This window comes from Phyllostomus hastatus, unplaced genomic scaffold (genome assembly GCF_019186645.2).
Source record: "Phyllostomus hastatus isolate PE091 unplaced genomic scaffold, TTU_PhHast_1.1 phas_contig_80, whole genome shotgun sequence".
NCBI lineage: Eukaryota > Metazoa > Chordata > Mammalia > Chiroptera > Phyllostomidae > Phyllostomus > Phyllostomus hastatus.
The window spans coordinates 48,844,109-48,859,388 of record NW_025333960.1 but is presented as its reverse complement, the minus strand read 5'-3'; the positions used below and the strand labels follow the sequence as shown (position 1 = coordinate 48,859,388).

General features: G+C 36.6%; 1 protein-coding gene across 8 annotated transcripts in view; it reads right to left on the bottom strand.

The window, feature by feature from the left end:
* The window catches only part of RELCH (RAB11 binding and LisH domain, coiled-coil and HEAT repeat containing), an 89,950-nt gene that overhangs the window by 51,151 nt on the left and 23,519 nt on the right, over nt 1-15,280 (bottom strand). For 7 of the 8 annotated variants that reach the window (XR_006786991.1, XM_045849766.1, XM_045849767.1 and 4 more), the window contains 5 exons: nt 11,578-11,781; nt 11,392-11,483; nt 10,514-10,804; nt 7,475-7,550; nt 6,348-6,443 (listed from right to left, as the gene is read on the bottom strand). Coding sequence is in view for 6 of the 8 variants with exons in the window: in XM_045849766.1 (XP_045705722.1) it covers nt 6,348-6,443; nt 7,475-7,550; nt 10,514-10,804; nt 11,392-11,483; nt 11,578-11,781 (759 nt within the window). In the remaining 2 variants the exon portion in view is untranslated. Of the gene's footprint in view, nt 1-6,176; nt 6,197-6,347; nt 6,444-7,474; nt 7,551-10,513; nt 10,805-11,391; nt 11,484-11,577; nt 11,782-15,280 lie in introns of those variants that run through there. The other variant, XM_045849772.1, reaches the window with a different exon arrangement.

Here is a 15,280-nt window from a genome sequence, read left to right as displayed (position 1 = left end):
CCTTCAAACACATTTATAGCAGAGATTGTAAAAAAAAAAAATCAACTTATTTAGCCTATTTACTATGTATATAGATCAAATGACAAATATATTTATTCTGTAATTTGGTTTGAAAGATTCAAGCTCCTCATCCACCCCAGGAAAATGAACTACTCTATAAGCTACATATAGAAAACTAGTTCATCCTATTGTTTTTTTCTTCCAAAATGAATAGGTAAGGAAGTCTTTTTAAATACAAGCTGGTAAAAAGTGACTATAATTACTTTAAACATAAAAGGATTTTTTTCACTTTTTATCATCTCTGAAATTGGTATGTTAAAAATGGAGAATATGTCCTAATTTATTCAAAATTCTTTTTTCTTAAAGGTACATCAATGTTACAATCAATGGCATCTTAGATTTGTAATATGGTACGCTGAATTTAGAAAGTGCTATAATTGTGACCTAACAGTTAGGTGAGGTTGTTACTTCTTTAAAAAACAAAAACAAAAACCAATAACACTAATATCTACATATTCACTGTGCTTTTCACTTTTATAAAAAATAAAACATTGAACTTATTAGGCAGTTTTAATTAACCTTTACATCATTCCCTTTAAAACAGTGGGTCACAAATTCAATTGAATAGTTCATGAAAAGCATTTTTATTGTTTTTTAGGTATATTCTTTATTGTTTTAAAAGATTCATAAACTCTTTGATATTATCTTTTAACTTTTTGTAATTAGTGAAAATGATTTGTAAAACTTTTATATTAATTACATATGTAATTATACACTGTCACATGAAGCAAAATGTCTTTCATCATAAGAGTATATATGGTCAATAAAGTTTGAAAAAACACTAATTTAAAACATGCTAAAAGCCTATTAAAAGTCCAGCTGTTATGCACTCTTAAGAGAATGAGAATGGTCTTCATATACTCATCCAGAAGGATGCAAAAGCATAGTGCTACATGGAAAAATGTAAAATGGGGAGCCAGCACACAGTGTGGTATCGTGTGTGCAAGGCCATGGAAACAGGATCAGGTGTTCGAGTTTGTTCGCATCCGCACAGTGTGGCTCTGCAAATACTACGGTTCTGCCGTAACACTTGCCGACTTCAACATCCCGTTCTCAGTGATGCGTAGAGCATGCAGAAAGCAGATCAGTAGGGAAGTAGGGAGTCGCACACCGTAAAACAACTGGAATCAGTAGACATGTATACACGGAACACTGCACTCGACAACAGCAGAATGTACAGTCTGCTCAAGTGCACACGGGATGTTCAAGGACAGCCTACTTGTCAAGCCACAGGCAGTTCTCATACATTTTTTAAAAGACTGAAATCATACAAAGTATCTTTTCCAACCACAATGAAATTAGGTTAAAAATCAATAACAAAAGGGAAACTTGAAAATTCACAAATATGTGGATATTAAACAACACACTTAAACAACCAATGAGTCAAAAACAAAACCAGTAAGGAAATTAGAAAATATTTCGAGATGAATGAAAATGAAAAACACAACATACCAGAATTTATAAGATGCAGCAAAAGCAGTACTCTGAGGGAAATTTATGCTATAAATGCCTACATTAAAAAGAAGCAAGATCCCAAGTCAATGACCTTGCTTTTTAAATGGAGAAACTAGATAAGGAGCATAATAACCCAAGGCCAGCAAAAAGAAGGAAATAAAATATAAAGATCAGAGCAGAGGTTAATAAAAAACTATAGAGAAAATCAATAAAATCAAAAGTGTTTAAAAAGATCAACAAAATTAACAAACTTTTAGCTAAAAAAAAGGGAGAAAATACAAATAATTATAAGCAGAAATGAAGGAGGAGACACTAGTACCAACCTTATAAAAATAAGGATTCCAAGTGAGCGCCACAAATAACAGTTCACCAATAAACAGATAAATCGAGATGAAATGAACTAATTCCTAGAATCACATAAATTACCGAAACCATCAAGAAGAAGCAGAGTATCAACAGACGGACAATGATCAATGAGAGTGAATCATTAATAAAAATCTTCCCAACAAAGAAAATTTCCAGGATCAGATAGCTTCATTAGTGCATTCTAAAACACATTTAAAGGGGAAATACTGGTCCTACTCAAACTCTTCCAAGAAAATAGAAGAGGATGAACAATTCCAAACATAATCTAAGAGGCTGTCTTTAGCCGTTATCGAGACTAGCAAAGATAGCACAACAAAAGAAAATGAAAGACCAATATCCCTTATGAATTTAGATATAAAGTTTGCAACAAAATATTGTCAAATCCAACAACACATTAAAAGGATTATACACCGTGACCAAGTGGGATTTACCCCACAAATGCACGGGTGGTTCAACATATGACAAACCCATCTATACCACATTACCAGGAACGAAAGGAGAAAAACCATCATTAATCAACACAGAAAAACATTTGACAAAATTCAACACCCTTTCATGATAAAAACGCTCAGCAAACAAAGAATAAAAGAAACTTCCCTAATATAGTAAAGGGCATTTATGAAAAACCCACAGCTAGTGGTGAAAGACCAAAAAGCTTCTTTCCTAAGATCAGGAGCAGGATAAGGATATCCGCTTTCTCAAGACACTGCTAACTCAACACTGGACTGGAAGTCCTATCCACACCAGGTACGCGAGAGAAAGGAAAAAAACATTCCAGACTGGAAAGGAAGAAGCAAAACTACCTCTATTTGCAGATAACATGATTGTATACACATAGAAAATCTCATAGGGTCCATAAAATAAACAACTAGAATTTATACACAAATTCAACAAAGTTGCAAGATACAAGATTAATATACAATTATCAATTTTGTTTCTATATACCAGCAATGAACCTGAAAAAGAAGTTAAAAAAGTAATTCCATTTACAATAGCATCCAAGAGAATAACATACCTAGGAATAAATTAAAACAAGAAAGTGAAAAACTTGTACATTGAACATTGCCCCAAAAAAGCTAATGACATTAATAAATGAAAAAAAAAATCCCATGTTCACTTAATGTTGTTAGAATGGCAATACTCTCCAAAGTGATCTACAGATTTAGTACAAAAATCTGTTATCAGAATTCCAGTGACCTTTCTTGCAAAAATGAAAGCTGAACATCAAATTCATATGGAATTGTAAGTGGCCCTGAAGAGCTCAACAATGTTGAAAAAGAAAACAAAGTTGGAGGACTCGTACTTCCCAATTTCAAAACTTACCACAAAGCAATAGCCAATGAAGTGTGGTACAGGCACAGGGATAACCATCAAGACCAGTGGAACAGAACTGACAATCCAGAAATAAATCCAAACATGCACAGCCAACTGACTTTTTTGTCTTCATTTTACAGAGAGAGGAAGGGAGGGAGAGAAACACCTATGTGAGATAGAAACAGGAGCTGGCTGCCTTTTGAAAGTACCTCAACCAGGGACAGAGCACAGAGCCCAAGACCTAGGCATGTGTTCTGACCGGGAATTGAACCAGTGATCTTTCAGTGTGTGGGATGACACCTAACCAAGCCATGCCAGCCAGGGCCAGCCAACTGATTTCTTAAAAATTCTTATTCATTGATTTTAAAGAGAGGGGGAGGGGGAAGAGACAGAGAGAGACATCGCTTTGTTATTTAACTTATTTATGCAGTCATTGGTTGATTCTTGTATGTGCCCTGACGGGATTGAACCTGCAACCCTGGCATATCAGCAAGCCATTCTAACCAGCTGAGCTACCTAGCCAGGACCAAGCCAGCTGATTTTTGACAATGGTGCCAAGATCATCAGATAGAGAAACAATTTTCTCTTCAACAAATGGTGTTGGGACAACTGGATAACCACATAAAGAGAATAAAGGTGGACTCCTGTCTTACTCCATGTACAAAAACAAAACAACAACAAAAAACAACCCCCAACTCAAAACGGATCAATGACCTAAATATGAGAGCTAACGCTATAATACTATTAGAATAAAACATAAAATAAGGTAAATATTTCTGACCTCAGATTTGGCGATAAATTTTAGATGTGACATCGAAGAACACAAGCAACAAAAACAAAAAAATGTGAAAAGACAACCTAGAGGAGGGCGCACACTCTCTGCAAATCATATGTGTGCTATGGGTTTAACACCTGGAATTGGAAGAATTCTTACAACTCAAAACCAAAGACAATCCAATTTAAAAAACAGGCGAAGGACTGATAAGACTGCACCAGAAGCTAATAAAATTGAATGCATGGGGGACGGTGCTGCAGGGACAGAAGAATCAAGTTTTGTTGTATGTCTTTTTATATTTAAAAAATGTTAAACCTTGTGAACATATTACTTAATCAAAACTTAAAACCCTATTTCCAATGTTCTATGTATTTCTTTAGCTAGGACATTACTATGACCAGTTTACTGAAGGATATTTCAGTCGTATTTACATACCAATAAAAGGTTTATACTGATAACAGAATACATAAAACTTGAGAAATTTTTTTAGAAACCAAAATATTAATCCTTCAACCACAAGACCTTTTAAAAAATATAAATTTAAAGAGCTGAGGTAAGATATTAAATAAAAGTAATCTAATATCAAGGGATGAAGTGAAGTAAAAGTTTTGTCCTTTTATGCCCTGACATTAGTTTCAAGGTAAACCAAGTTATACTTCATCATTTACCAATTTGATTTTGAGGGAATACAACTTTGGTCTACTATAAATGGCAAATTTTCTGATAAAATAGAATAAGGTACAAATAATTCAACAAACAAAAATGAATGATCAATTCTTCATGAAATTATAAGTATATAAATATTTTTTAAATATAAAAAACTTAAAATCAGCCAGAAAAGTAAACATCATTCCATAAATAAAATATGTTTGTGTATGTATATGTATTGTGTGCATATGTTTTTATATATATTTATATATATAATGTATCTGATTACTGAGGATGCATGTTTATAAATACTTCATGCAGTACAATCAGGTTTTAGTGGTAGAGTTTTTATGATAGAAAATGGAAAAATTAAAATATAAAAAAGCTTACATTGCATCTCATAACAATTAGGTTCCTGTCATATTTTAAAGATTATTTTAAGGAAACATAGTAAAAGGAACACAAACATTAATGCATTGCATGGATTATGTTACAAGCTGAAAAAGAAAAAGAAGCTCAAACACCATTCTGCCAGGCAGAACTGCAAAACAATCTGAAATTGGACACTGATCCTTCAAGAGACAGAAAACATTCTATACTTATTAATATCTCACAACTATATTTAAATAACAGGCAATATATAACCATCAGTAAGAAAGGTCATTTTTACATTTTTTAATGAAAAATATTTATAGGAATAAAAATTTCTGAAGCTCTACAAATAACTTTTCTTGAGGATCAGTATAAATTTCTTATGCTAAACAGATAAGAATAAGCTTTATATTGGGTTTGCCAATGCATTGTGTACCTATCATACTGTAGGTCCCATGAATTATGATTGAAATCAGTGGTTTACTATTGTTTATATTAGGAATATAACAGAAGAAACTTACATGGTACATTCTAAAATATTCCTAACCCATTTTTCACAAAAAATTTTGTAAACTGGAAATGGACTTTATAAACTTCGTAATTCAAATAATTAAATTTGTTTGCAAATAAATCACCCACTGTCATTTAAGTGAGGTTACAAGTAACTTTTCATTCATTTTTTATTAGTTAAATATAACTGTAAAGATAATATTCTACAGTACTTAGGCTCATAACATAGGCTATATTAAAGTATATTTGCTCTGGTATTTTGGATATTTAAAGCATCTGTCAGTAAGAGGCTAGCTATAAGAAAAACAAAACAGGTACTTTCAGAAGTTATTGCAGTCAATATTATAACTATTCTATCATCATAAGACAAGTGTGGTTATTGCCAACAAAATAATAAAACTAACATTTATAATAGTTACTATAAAAGTACACTTAAGAAAAGAGTTACATTTTTAGTCCCTGTTAATTTTCAAGACAGGGTGTCTATTTCTGTAGACATCACAAACACATCTTATCAAGAGCAGAGATAAAATAAGTTAGTTAACTGGTAATGTAAAAACGGACAGTGTTCATGGCACATAAATGGACCTACAGTAATAGTTAGTGTTGCAGAAGCTAATGATGCTTTAAGCAAAACTGAAACAACATGAATACCATGCAGTTTTACTGAACTCACCTGACAGAGGTGTAAAACCATTCTCTAGGAGCAGAGATGCATGCACAAAAGTAAGAATATGATTGCAAGTAATAGACTTTAACAAAATAAAAACGTAACACTAAATTTTAAAATGACAAAGAATGGACAACATGATGAGATCACTGTGATGAAACGCTCTGCGTGTCTCACCTCTCTCTTGGCCAGCAGCACGTTGGGAACGATGTGTGGCAGGCAGCGTCCCAGCATCAGCATGACACTTTTCTCGCTGTCCGCAATACGCGACACCTGGGAAACCGGGGAGTAAACGCTGATGGTGGAGACCTCCTGTGCACGGTGGTACTTAAGGTGCAAGCTTTAAACCCTACCACCTCTGCTCCAAACACATGCCCACAACCACAACTTAGGATGACGACAATGGTAACAACAACAACAAGTGTTACCAAACAAGATTTCTCTAGGCCAAAAATGAATTAAAAACCAGTAAGAAGCAAGGAGTTAGACAGGGAGGCCTACTATGCTTCAGTTCTGGGAACGAGAACTGAATGTTCTGAACTGAACTAAGGATGATGCAGGGCTTGGGCAGCTTCAGTAGTTTTCCTTTTGCTCTTGAGAAGATGCCCACAAAGCCACAATCTTTGCCTAAGGGGAGTTTGTGTTGTGCAGCTGCATGCAAGGGGAGGCCCAAGGGGGCTGACCTAGTCTTACAGGGAGGATTGGCAGAAGTGCATCCACACCACCCTCTAGCTCTTTCATACATATTCTCAACTGCGCTGCAGGACAGCAGCCCAGCAAGTGGAATCTACCAGAAAACAGCGAGAAAGGGAGGGGTAGGTATAAAGATAGGAGAAGAAAATAATATAAAATGCCCTGTCAAGATGAGTGCAAGAACAACTAATTATAAAGCACCCGAGGAAAGCTAATCTGAGAGCTAACAAATTCAGTGAAGACAACCATTCCTAATAAAATTAAAATAATGGAGTAATCTAAAACTAACTGAAATATAAAGAACATGTGCACTTACACTGGTTTTCTGAATTATACCCACAAAAGGCACATAACCATGTTAGCAGACATAACAAATAAAAAAGACTGTGAAAAGTCACTTTAATACTAAACAAAGCTTTAATCCAAAGAACAGAAATAATCAACTACCTTCCTTAAAAGTTAAATATTTTAGGAACTATTTCTTAGAGCATTATTTTAAATAACAGACTTGGATTTAAAACAGTGTTAGCACAGCTGTTTTTGGATGACATGCTAAAAAAACACCACACGAATTTTTTAAGAAAGTTGTGAGAATATCTGGTATTATTTACCTCTGATCCTAAACGACTGTCTGCAGACATTCGACAGAAAGAAAGTAGTGCTTGGTGGAAAGCAGGAGACAATTTCCTGGAAGAAAATGACAACACTGAACAGTTGCCACTGGTATTTAAGGAGATAGTAAGTTACATGTTACAATTCCCATTCCTGCACTGATATTACCCTGCGAATGTTAACTGGATTTCTCAGCCGCTGATGACTTGGAGGACACCTCACTGCAGAATTATCCAGGGGGGAAAAACCAGCAATAACTGCTGATCTTAAAACAGCTTGATGGTATATGAATGATTAGCCAGTAAATGCTAGTGGGTCGAACGAGAAGTAGTAGAGCAGGTCACCGACTATAGACAGAAAGTACCTGCAAAATCTGCAATGAGAACTTTTTTCTCTCCAGTTCTTTATGGTCCCAGGAAGGTAAACAATGGGTACAAAGGTTGAGCTGGTAAGTGGCTGAGAGAATTAAAGTTTTGCAGATCTACATAATAACGATAAACTTTACTGTTAAGAGATCCACACACAAGAAGTAAAATTTAAGGTAAGTGAAGGAGAAGCTCATTCAGCATTCATGGCCTATTTTAATATATTTTTTTGTAATTAAAAATATTAACCTAATTACGTTTCTAAAATCCTGGTCTCTCTACGTAGTATCTGTGAAATTATAACTGTGATTTGTACTTTACATGCTCATGACCACAGAGTGAGTTAGAGCAGCGTGCCCAAGCTTGAGCTTGTTTGCTCATTTACATTCCTTCTCGTACTTCTGCAGCAAAGAGGACCACCACAATCCACACAACTGCCCACGCCAGAGACTTCAAATCAGCCTTTATACTTTCTTTAACCCCAAATTACAGCAGTCTTTACCATGTAACTACTTGGCAGACCTATCCACTTCCTACCAGCACAGGACAGGCCTCAATCATGTTTCACTTGGATCCTTCCGACAGATGCTCTTCCTTAGCCTCCTTCCCTGCCGTCTTGCTGCCCCCCAGCTGCCTCTCCCCTGGAGGACTTTGTCTAAAACTGAGACACCGGGATGTCCTAGCTCTCGAAGATGAGTTAGCATGTCTTCTATGACTTAGCCTTTGCTTAATTCTCCAACTTCATCTCCTGTCATTCTTCTCACCTGCATTCCTTCTTAACCCTCACTCGATTCTTCTTAGTTCCCCACACGCACCATCTTCTTGCACATGCTGTTCTCCCCTGGTGGGAATATTCTTCCTCTTACCTCTTTGCTTGGTCAACTTACAGACTCATCAGGGCTCAGGATGGGTAATGGTTCTTCCCCGAAACCTTTCCTGCTGATGACTAGCTTAGGTGCACTGACTGTGTGCTCCCAAAGAAGCTGAACTTCTCTTGTATTACCACTTCTCATACTTTAGTACGATTGCCTGATTGCCAGTCTCTCTCATACTGCAAGGTGTGTGACGGACAGGTTTCCACATACTTCACTTACCATGCTATTCCTTGTTATCACTGTCTGGCACATAGTTAAGAACTAAAACAATAGTTGAACAAACTTAACAAACATCTTTCTCTAGAGAGTGGCTTTTGAATATCAAAGGATGTATATGGAAGTACTCCTAAGATTAAAGAACTACTATACTACAAGTGCCATTGTTGTTGAGTATCAGAACACAGATTTTTTTTATCACTATATCTTACCCATATTAAAATAAATGCTGCATTTCAACTATGTAAGCTCCGTAACACCTAAAGAAAAAATATACTTTAGAGGTACACAAAAAGTTGCGGTTCAGCCCTGGCTGGTGTAGCTCAGTGGATTGAGTGGGGGCTGTGAACCAAAGGGTCGCTGGTGAGGTCCCCAGTGAGAGGCAACCACACATTGATGTTTCTCTCCCTCTCTTTCTCCCTCCCTTCTCTTCTTCCTAAAATAAATAAATAAAATCTTTTAAAAAAAAAAGTTGCGGTTCATGGATGGAGAGCTTTGCTTAAAAACCAACCAACCAAACACTTCTCACTAACAATGAGTACCTATGAACTGTGCTTTCCTACTATATCCCAACACTGGGTATAATATCCCTCTGTTTAGCTGGAGGAAGCATGGCTTTGTAGCTCACAAGGCAGCAAAAGATATTTGTGAGGATTAAGTAAGTTAGTATAAAGCCCTAGCTGGTGTGGCTCAGTGGATTGAGCACTGGCCTGCAAACCAAACGGCTGATTCCCAGTTGGGACACAGGACTGGGTTGCGGGCCAGGTCCCCAGTAGGGGGCGTGTGAGAGGTAACCACACACTGATGTTTCTTTTCCTCTCTTTCCCCATCCCTTCCCCTCTCTAAAATAAATAAATAAAATCTTTAATAAATAAGTTAGTATACATAAAACACGTAGAACTGTGCCTGACAGATTAAAAAAGGTTCATTAAATAAATTATTTTATGAAATAATTTTCCATATGGAAAAATACAATTATTTTTCATATTATAATCTAAACTTTTTTTAAATTATATTTTGTCTCCTTCACTAGAAAACAGTTGGGACCAGGCTTTTGCCATCTGAGTTCAATCACTAAGGGCTATTAAAAATTAAATAAACGAATTAAAAGACTATTGATGATACATTACTATTGATGATACATTACTTCTTCCATTACTAAAATGGAAGAAGACACAGGAAAAGGACTAGGAGGAAAAACTACTCCCTCTTTATCACAGGCAATGATACACTACCACAGCCTCTTCTGAGTCTGACGACAACTGAGGAATAGAGAAAAGGTAAAAAGCACGGGGTAAAAGTGCCTGCAGTACCTAGCAACATGCATATTATTTATGGGTTGAAGCACTTAGCTAAGATAGGACCTACCTCATTTACTGTTTATGCCTCTTGAGTGTAATTTAACTCAGTCATTACTGAGTATCCCTTTTTGTGACACGTACTTTGCTATGTGTTAATACCAATGTAAAAACTGATGCATCTGATCTGCAAAAGCAGTTCAAAGAAGAACAGAAGCTTTTCCACTCTGACAACGTACCAAGCAGCCGAAAGGCACATTTCTGACCACAGGGTGCACACTCACCTGTTGGGTTTATCAAAATGAACTGTGTTGTTACTTGCTGGAGAAGATGGTATTCCTTCTCTTTCTCTCCTGGGTAAAGAGTTTGGGAAATGCTCTTTAGGAACAGTGGAATCAACTTCATCGGGTTTTGAAAGATGGATATCCTCGTTTTTTCCCTCATTGGAACTATTTATAACTGGTTTCTGCCCACTGTCTTCAGAGTCTTTGTGAAGAGACTGATCCAAAGAAGGTTGAAGAGAGTCAGAAATTACTGGGATAGCAAAGTGTTCATTTTTGAGAAAGTCCATTTCACTGTAGAAAGAAAGAAAAATTATCAGATAACTGTTCTTTTAAAAACTTAGACAATAGCATAAACCTCATAATGAGTTTAATTCCTTAAAAGTGTAACATAATAGAAGTGGTTTGGCACTGATCAGTCTTTTCCATAGTATATATACTGATGCTTCATGTACCTAAAAGCTACAGACTTTTGCCAAAGAAACTGCTCTGGATTAACACTTAACTTTGATTCTTCAGTTGCAAAATACGGGTAATTCTATCTAACCCACAGGATTATTGTAAGAAATGAAACAATAAATGAGAAATGTGTGTAACACAAATGTGAAGGAATTATTTTATTGATATTGACAGAACTCAGGAGAAGTAGAAAATAAATAATTCTGTGGTTCTAAGACATCATTGATTATTAGGTCACTACATTGGTTTAATAACTTTTTAAGGGGTATCAGGACACATTAATATGTAAAGCAATTATAAGATTTTCATTCAGAAGTATTACAATGTTAAAAATTTTGTCTGATAACTGAAATGTTATTTTTTACATTTATAATCTCGTATGATAAAATTAAGTTTTTTAGAAATGATTATGAAGTACTAACCTTTCAAGTCTTCTGATTTGTTCCATCAAAGACCATTTCTCACTACTTAATAAACTAATTTTATCTTCTAATTTCTGTACTAGCAGAGAGTTCTAAAAGAAAAATAGGAGAAAACAAGAAACTCAAGATCTCATAGTATGCTTTTATGTGTCTTAAATACTTTCTGAGTTAGTAAGCAGCGCTCACCTCTACAGTATGAGGGGTTTCAGGGGTCGGAGGAAGGTCGCCTGTAACTGGTGTGAGGGCCTCCAGTTCATCCTCTTCCACTCCACTGGCCACGTCCACAAGGTCTTTCCCAGTCACCTGATGGTTTCCGAAGTCTCGGTAGAGTTGCAATAAATCTGGAGGTTTTGGAATGTTTAATCCTACATCATCCCATAGTTCAAAATCCTAAACAGTAATAATAATAATAATAATAATTTTTAACTCCAAGGCGATTTCATCCTGCAATTTTGAGGTTTATTTTACTCTTCATTGGTAATGTCTTAAAAACTGAACATAATCATAATTTTGTTACGTGTTACAAAGAGCTTTATAGAGTTCCATAGTAATCAATTAATTACATGCAAATACAGTGTCCTATCATTCTCTTGTCCATTAATACATGAGAATTTAGTATTAACTGATATCTTATAACTTAGTCATAATTTGCATCCACCTGAAAGTGACACATGTGATACTCCCAATCCTTTGCGGGTTGAGGAACGGTGGGAATAGCTATGACTGAGGGTTAAATGTGAGACAGATATAAGATAGGTATTAAAAATGGGAGCTTTGGAGAAAATCAGACCCGAGTATAAAATTCCTATCTGTCTCCACTTATTATTATTGTTATAAATTAATTTCAAACTTAAACAACGTATCTGTAAGATGGGTATAATGCTTACCTAAGGCTATAACACAAACCTTGGCTTACGCCAACTACTAAACAAATTTAATCTTTTAAAAAAGTTATGAAATGCATATTACACTATTATTCAAATGACCATTTATCCATCTATACTCATTATTTATTAGCTATCTACCCTTCCCTGGGACCCGGGGAAAAATGCTGTCACCGCTCAGGGAATCTGACAGATAAGCGTAGGGACACAGAGACAGAAGCAGAGTCTAAGAACCACACACAGTGCAGCTGAAGGACCGTCTGGAACCCAGAGAGAGGAGTCCGTTCTGCCTGGGGGCGAGGGTGAGGGAAGGCTTCTGGGAGCTGACGCCCTGTGCCCTCTCTGGGGAAAGGCGGGGGCACTGACGAGGCAGATGGCGCAAAGGCATCGGGGAGCTAATTACTGCAGGAGCAAGGCGAGGACTGAGCAAAAACACAAAGCTCTGAAGGAACCAAAAGTGTTCAGGGCGATGCACGCCCTTCTGTTTATATGTGATTATAATGAGGAGGCAAAGGGAACATGAAGAGGAAGGAAGAAAAGCTAAAAAGAAAGCCGAGGGTACTTAAAATTTTAGATTTGGTAAGGAAGAAAAAACGGAAGGCAGGAGAAGTGACTGGTGTGAAAGACAGGGAGAGAGGAGGAAGGCGGGCACGGAGGTGTAAACACAGATGCAGGGGGAGTGGGAGACGAAGTGCAGAGGTGGCACTGGGGTGACAATGCCCTGCAGTGGGGGACAAGCAGTGTTGCTAGGAGCCGGGGAAATGTGCCGTCATCTACTTGGGAAATAGAGGAAACAGGGTCCTCAGGGAACAGGCAGGTTTGATTTGGGGCAAAAAGGACATACTGAAGAGAAGCTGAAAATACACTAAGCTTACTTATGATCAAATAAAAGTTCCAAATAGCGTTAAGAGAAAGACAGGATGGGAGGTAAATCAGTCGTGAAAGAAAGAACTGGCAGGAGAAGCAAAGAGCAGTATGACAATGATTATACCCAGATAAGAGTATGAAAAACTACCAATGAATATGTACTGAGTGTGTTATATATGCAGACACCGAGATGAACAGGAGATTATTTCAGCCCTGGCCGGGCTGGGCAGGGCACAGCTGGCTAGATCGTTATCCTGACGCTCCATGGTTGTGGGCTTGATCCCAGCAGAGCACGTACAGGATCAACCAATGAATGCACTGACGACCGGAACAACAAATTGATGTTTCTCTCTCTCTCCCTCTCTCTCAAATCAATAATACAAACTTGAAGAAGAAAAGAAGATTCTTCTTTTTAACCTCAAGGAGCTTATAGCCCAGCCAGGGAAATGTGAGATAATTCCGGGTCACAATGAGCGGCACTACAAGGATAAAACGGGGGAACGTGATAGGAAATGAAACAGGGTGAGAAGTCTTAAAATCCGGCCGGGTCTGAACACGGCAGGAGTGAGGGCTTTAGACAGCACTGGCTTCAGGCCAGCTGAAATTAGCACTAAACGCTGCTTAATGGTTCAAGGACAGGTTACTGATAAACATGTCCATTGCCTTTCTTACAAAACAGCATCACTGAGGTATAATTAACATACATAAACTGCCCAAGTTAAATAAATCCACAAGCTAATTTAAAATATACAGTTTGCTAAATTGTGACATGTATGCACCCCTGAACAGATCACCACAATCAAGAAAATGAACTTGTCCGCTCCCAAAGTTTTCCCGGACCCCTTTGCCATCCTTCCCTCTTATTCCTCACACCTGCCCTGTTCCTAGGCAAATACTGTTCTGTTTCCTTTACATTTCTTAGAATTTTATATGAATGGAATCACACAGTAAGCACCCTGTTGTTTTCTTTCATTCAGATTAATGATTTTCAGGTTGATCCATGTTGTATCAATCAGGAGTTCACACCTTTTTATTAATGAGTAGTATTCCACTGTAAGGATATGAGAATTTTTTATCCAATCACGTGCTCTCGGATATTTGGGTTGTTTCCCAGATTTGTGCAATTATAAATAAAGCTGCTATTAATGCTGTATAGTCTTTGTATGAACACACGCTTTCATTTCTCTTGGACTGTAGTAACTAGGAATGATTAGTTCATACAGGTGGTAGATACTTTAACTTTTGAAAGAAACTGCCACTGGGTTCCAAAGTGACGGTACTCTTTTGCACTCCCACTAGCAATGAGATTTCCAGTTGCTTAACATCCTTGCCAAGGCCTGATGCAGTCTTAGGCATGCTAATTAGTGTGCTGTGGAATCTCACAGTGATGTAATTTGCATTTCCCTAATGATAAAGCTTGTACTTGCCATCTATATATGTTCTCTGTGGGAGCACCTGTTTAAATATGTTGTCCAATCTTTTAAAAGTTGGGTTCTTACTGAGTTTATAGAGTTCCTTATGCATTCTAGATATAAGTCCTTTATCAGGTGAGTTACTTGCAAATATTTCACCCAATCGATGACTTATCTTTTCATTTGTTTCAGAGTAGCTTTCAAAAAGCAGAAGTTATTAATTTTGATGAGAGCAAATTTGTTGAAAAATGCCATGGTTTTGGTGTTTCATCTGGAAAGAATGGTCTACCTTCCAAGGTTGCAATAAATTTTTCCTGTTTTCCTCTAGAAGTCTTAAAGCTTTAGAATTTACATTTTAAATCTATGATCTGTGTGAATTAATTTTTGTATATGTTGTGAGGTATGGTTTGAAGTTCACTTTTGGTGGGCATATAAATATAAAAGTGTTTCAGCATCAATTGTTAAAAAAGACTATGCTTTCTGCATTGAATTTACTTTGCATTTTGTCAGAAATCAAAAGATCACCTAAACATAAGTCAATCTCTTCACTCTCCATTAGGTTCCATTGGTCCGTTTGTCTACCTTTATGCCACTAAGACGGTCTTGACTACAATATCTTGAAGTCAGGTAAATCTTTGTCAGTACTTTACATGTTGTTGGATTTGATATGGTAAAATGTTATGTAGAATTGCTGTAAAATGTTATGTAGAATAACTGAGGAAGTAA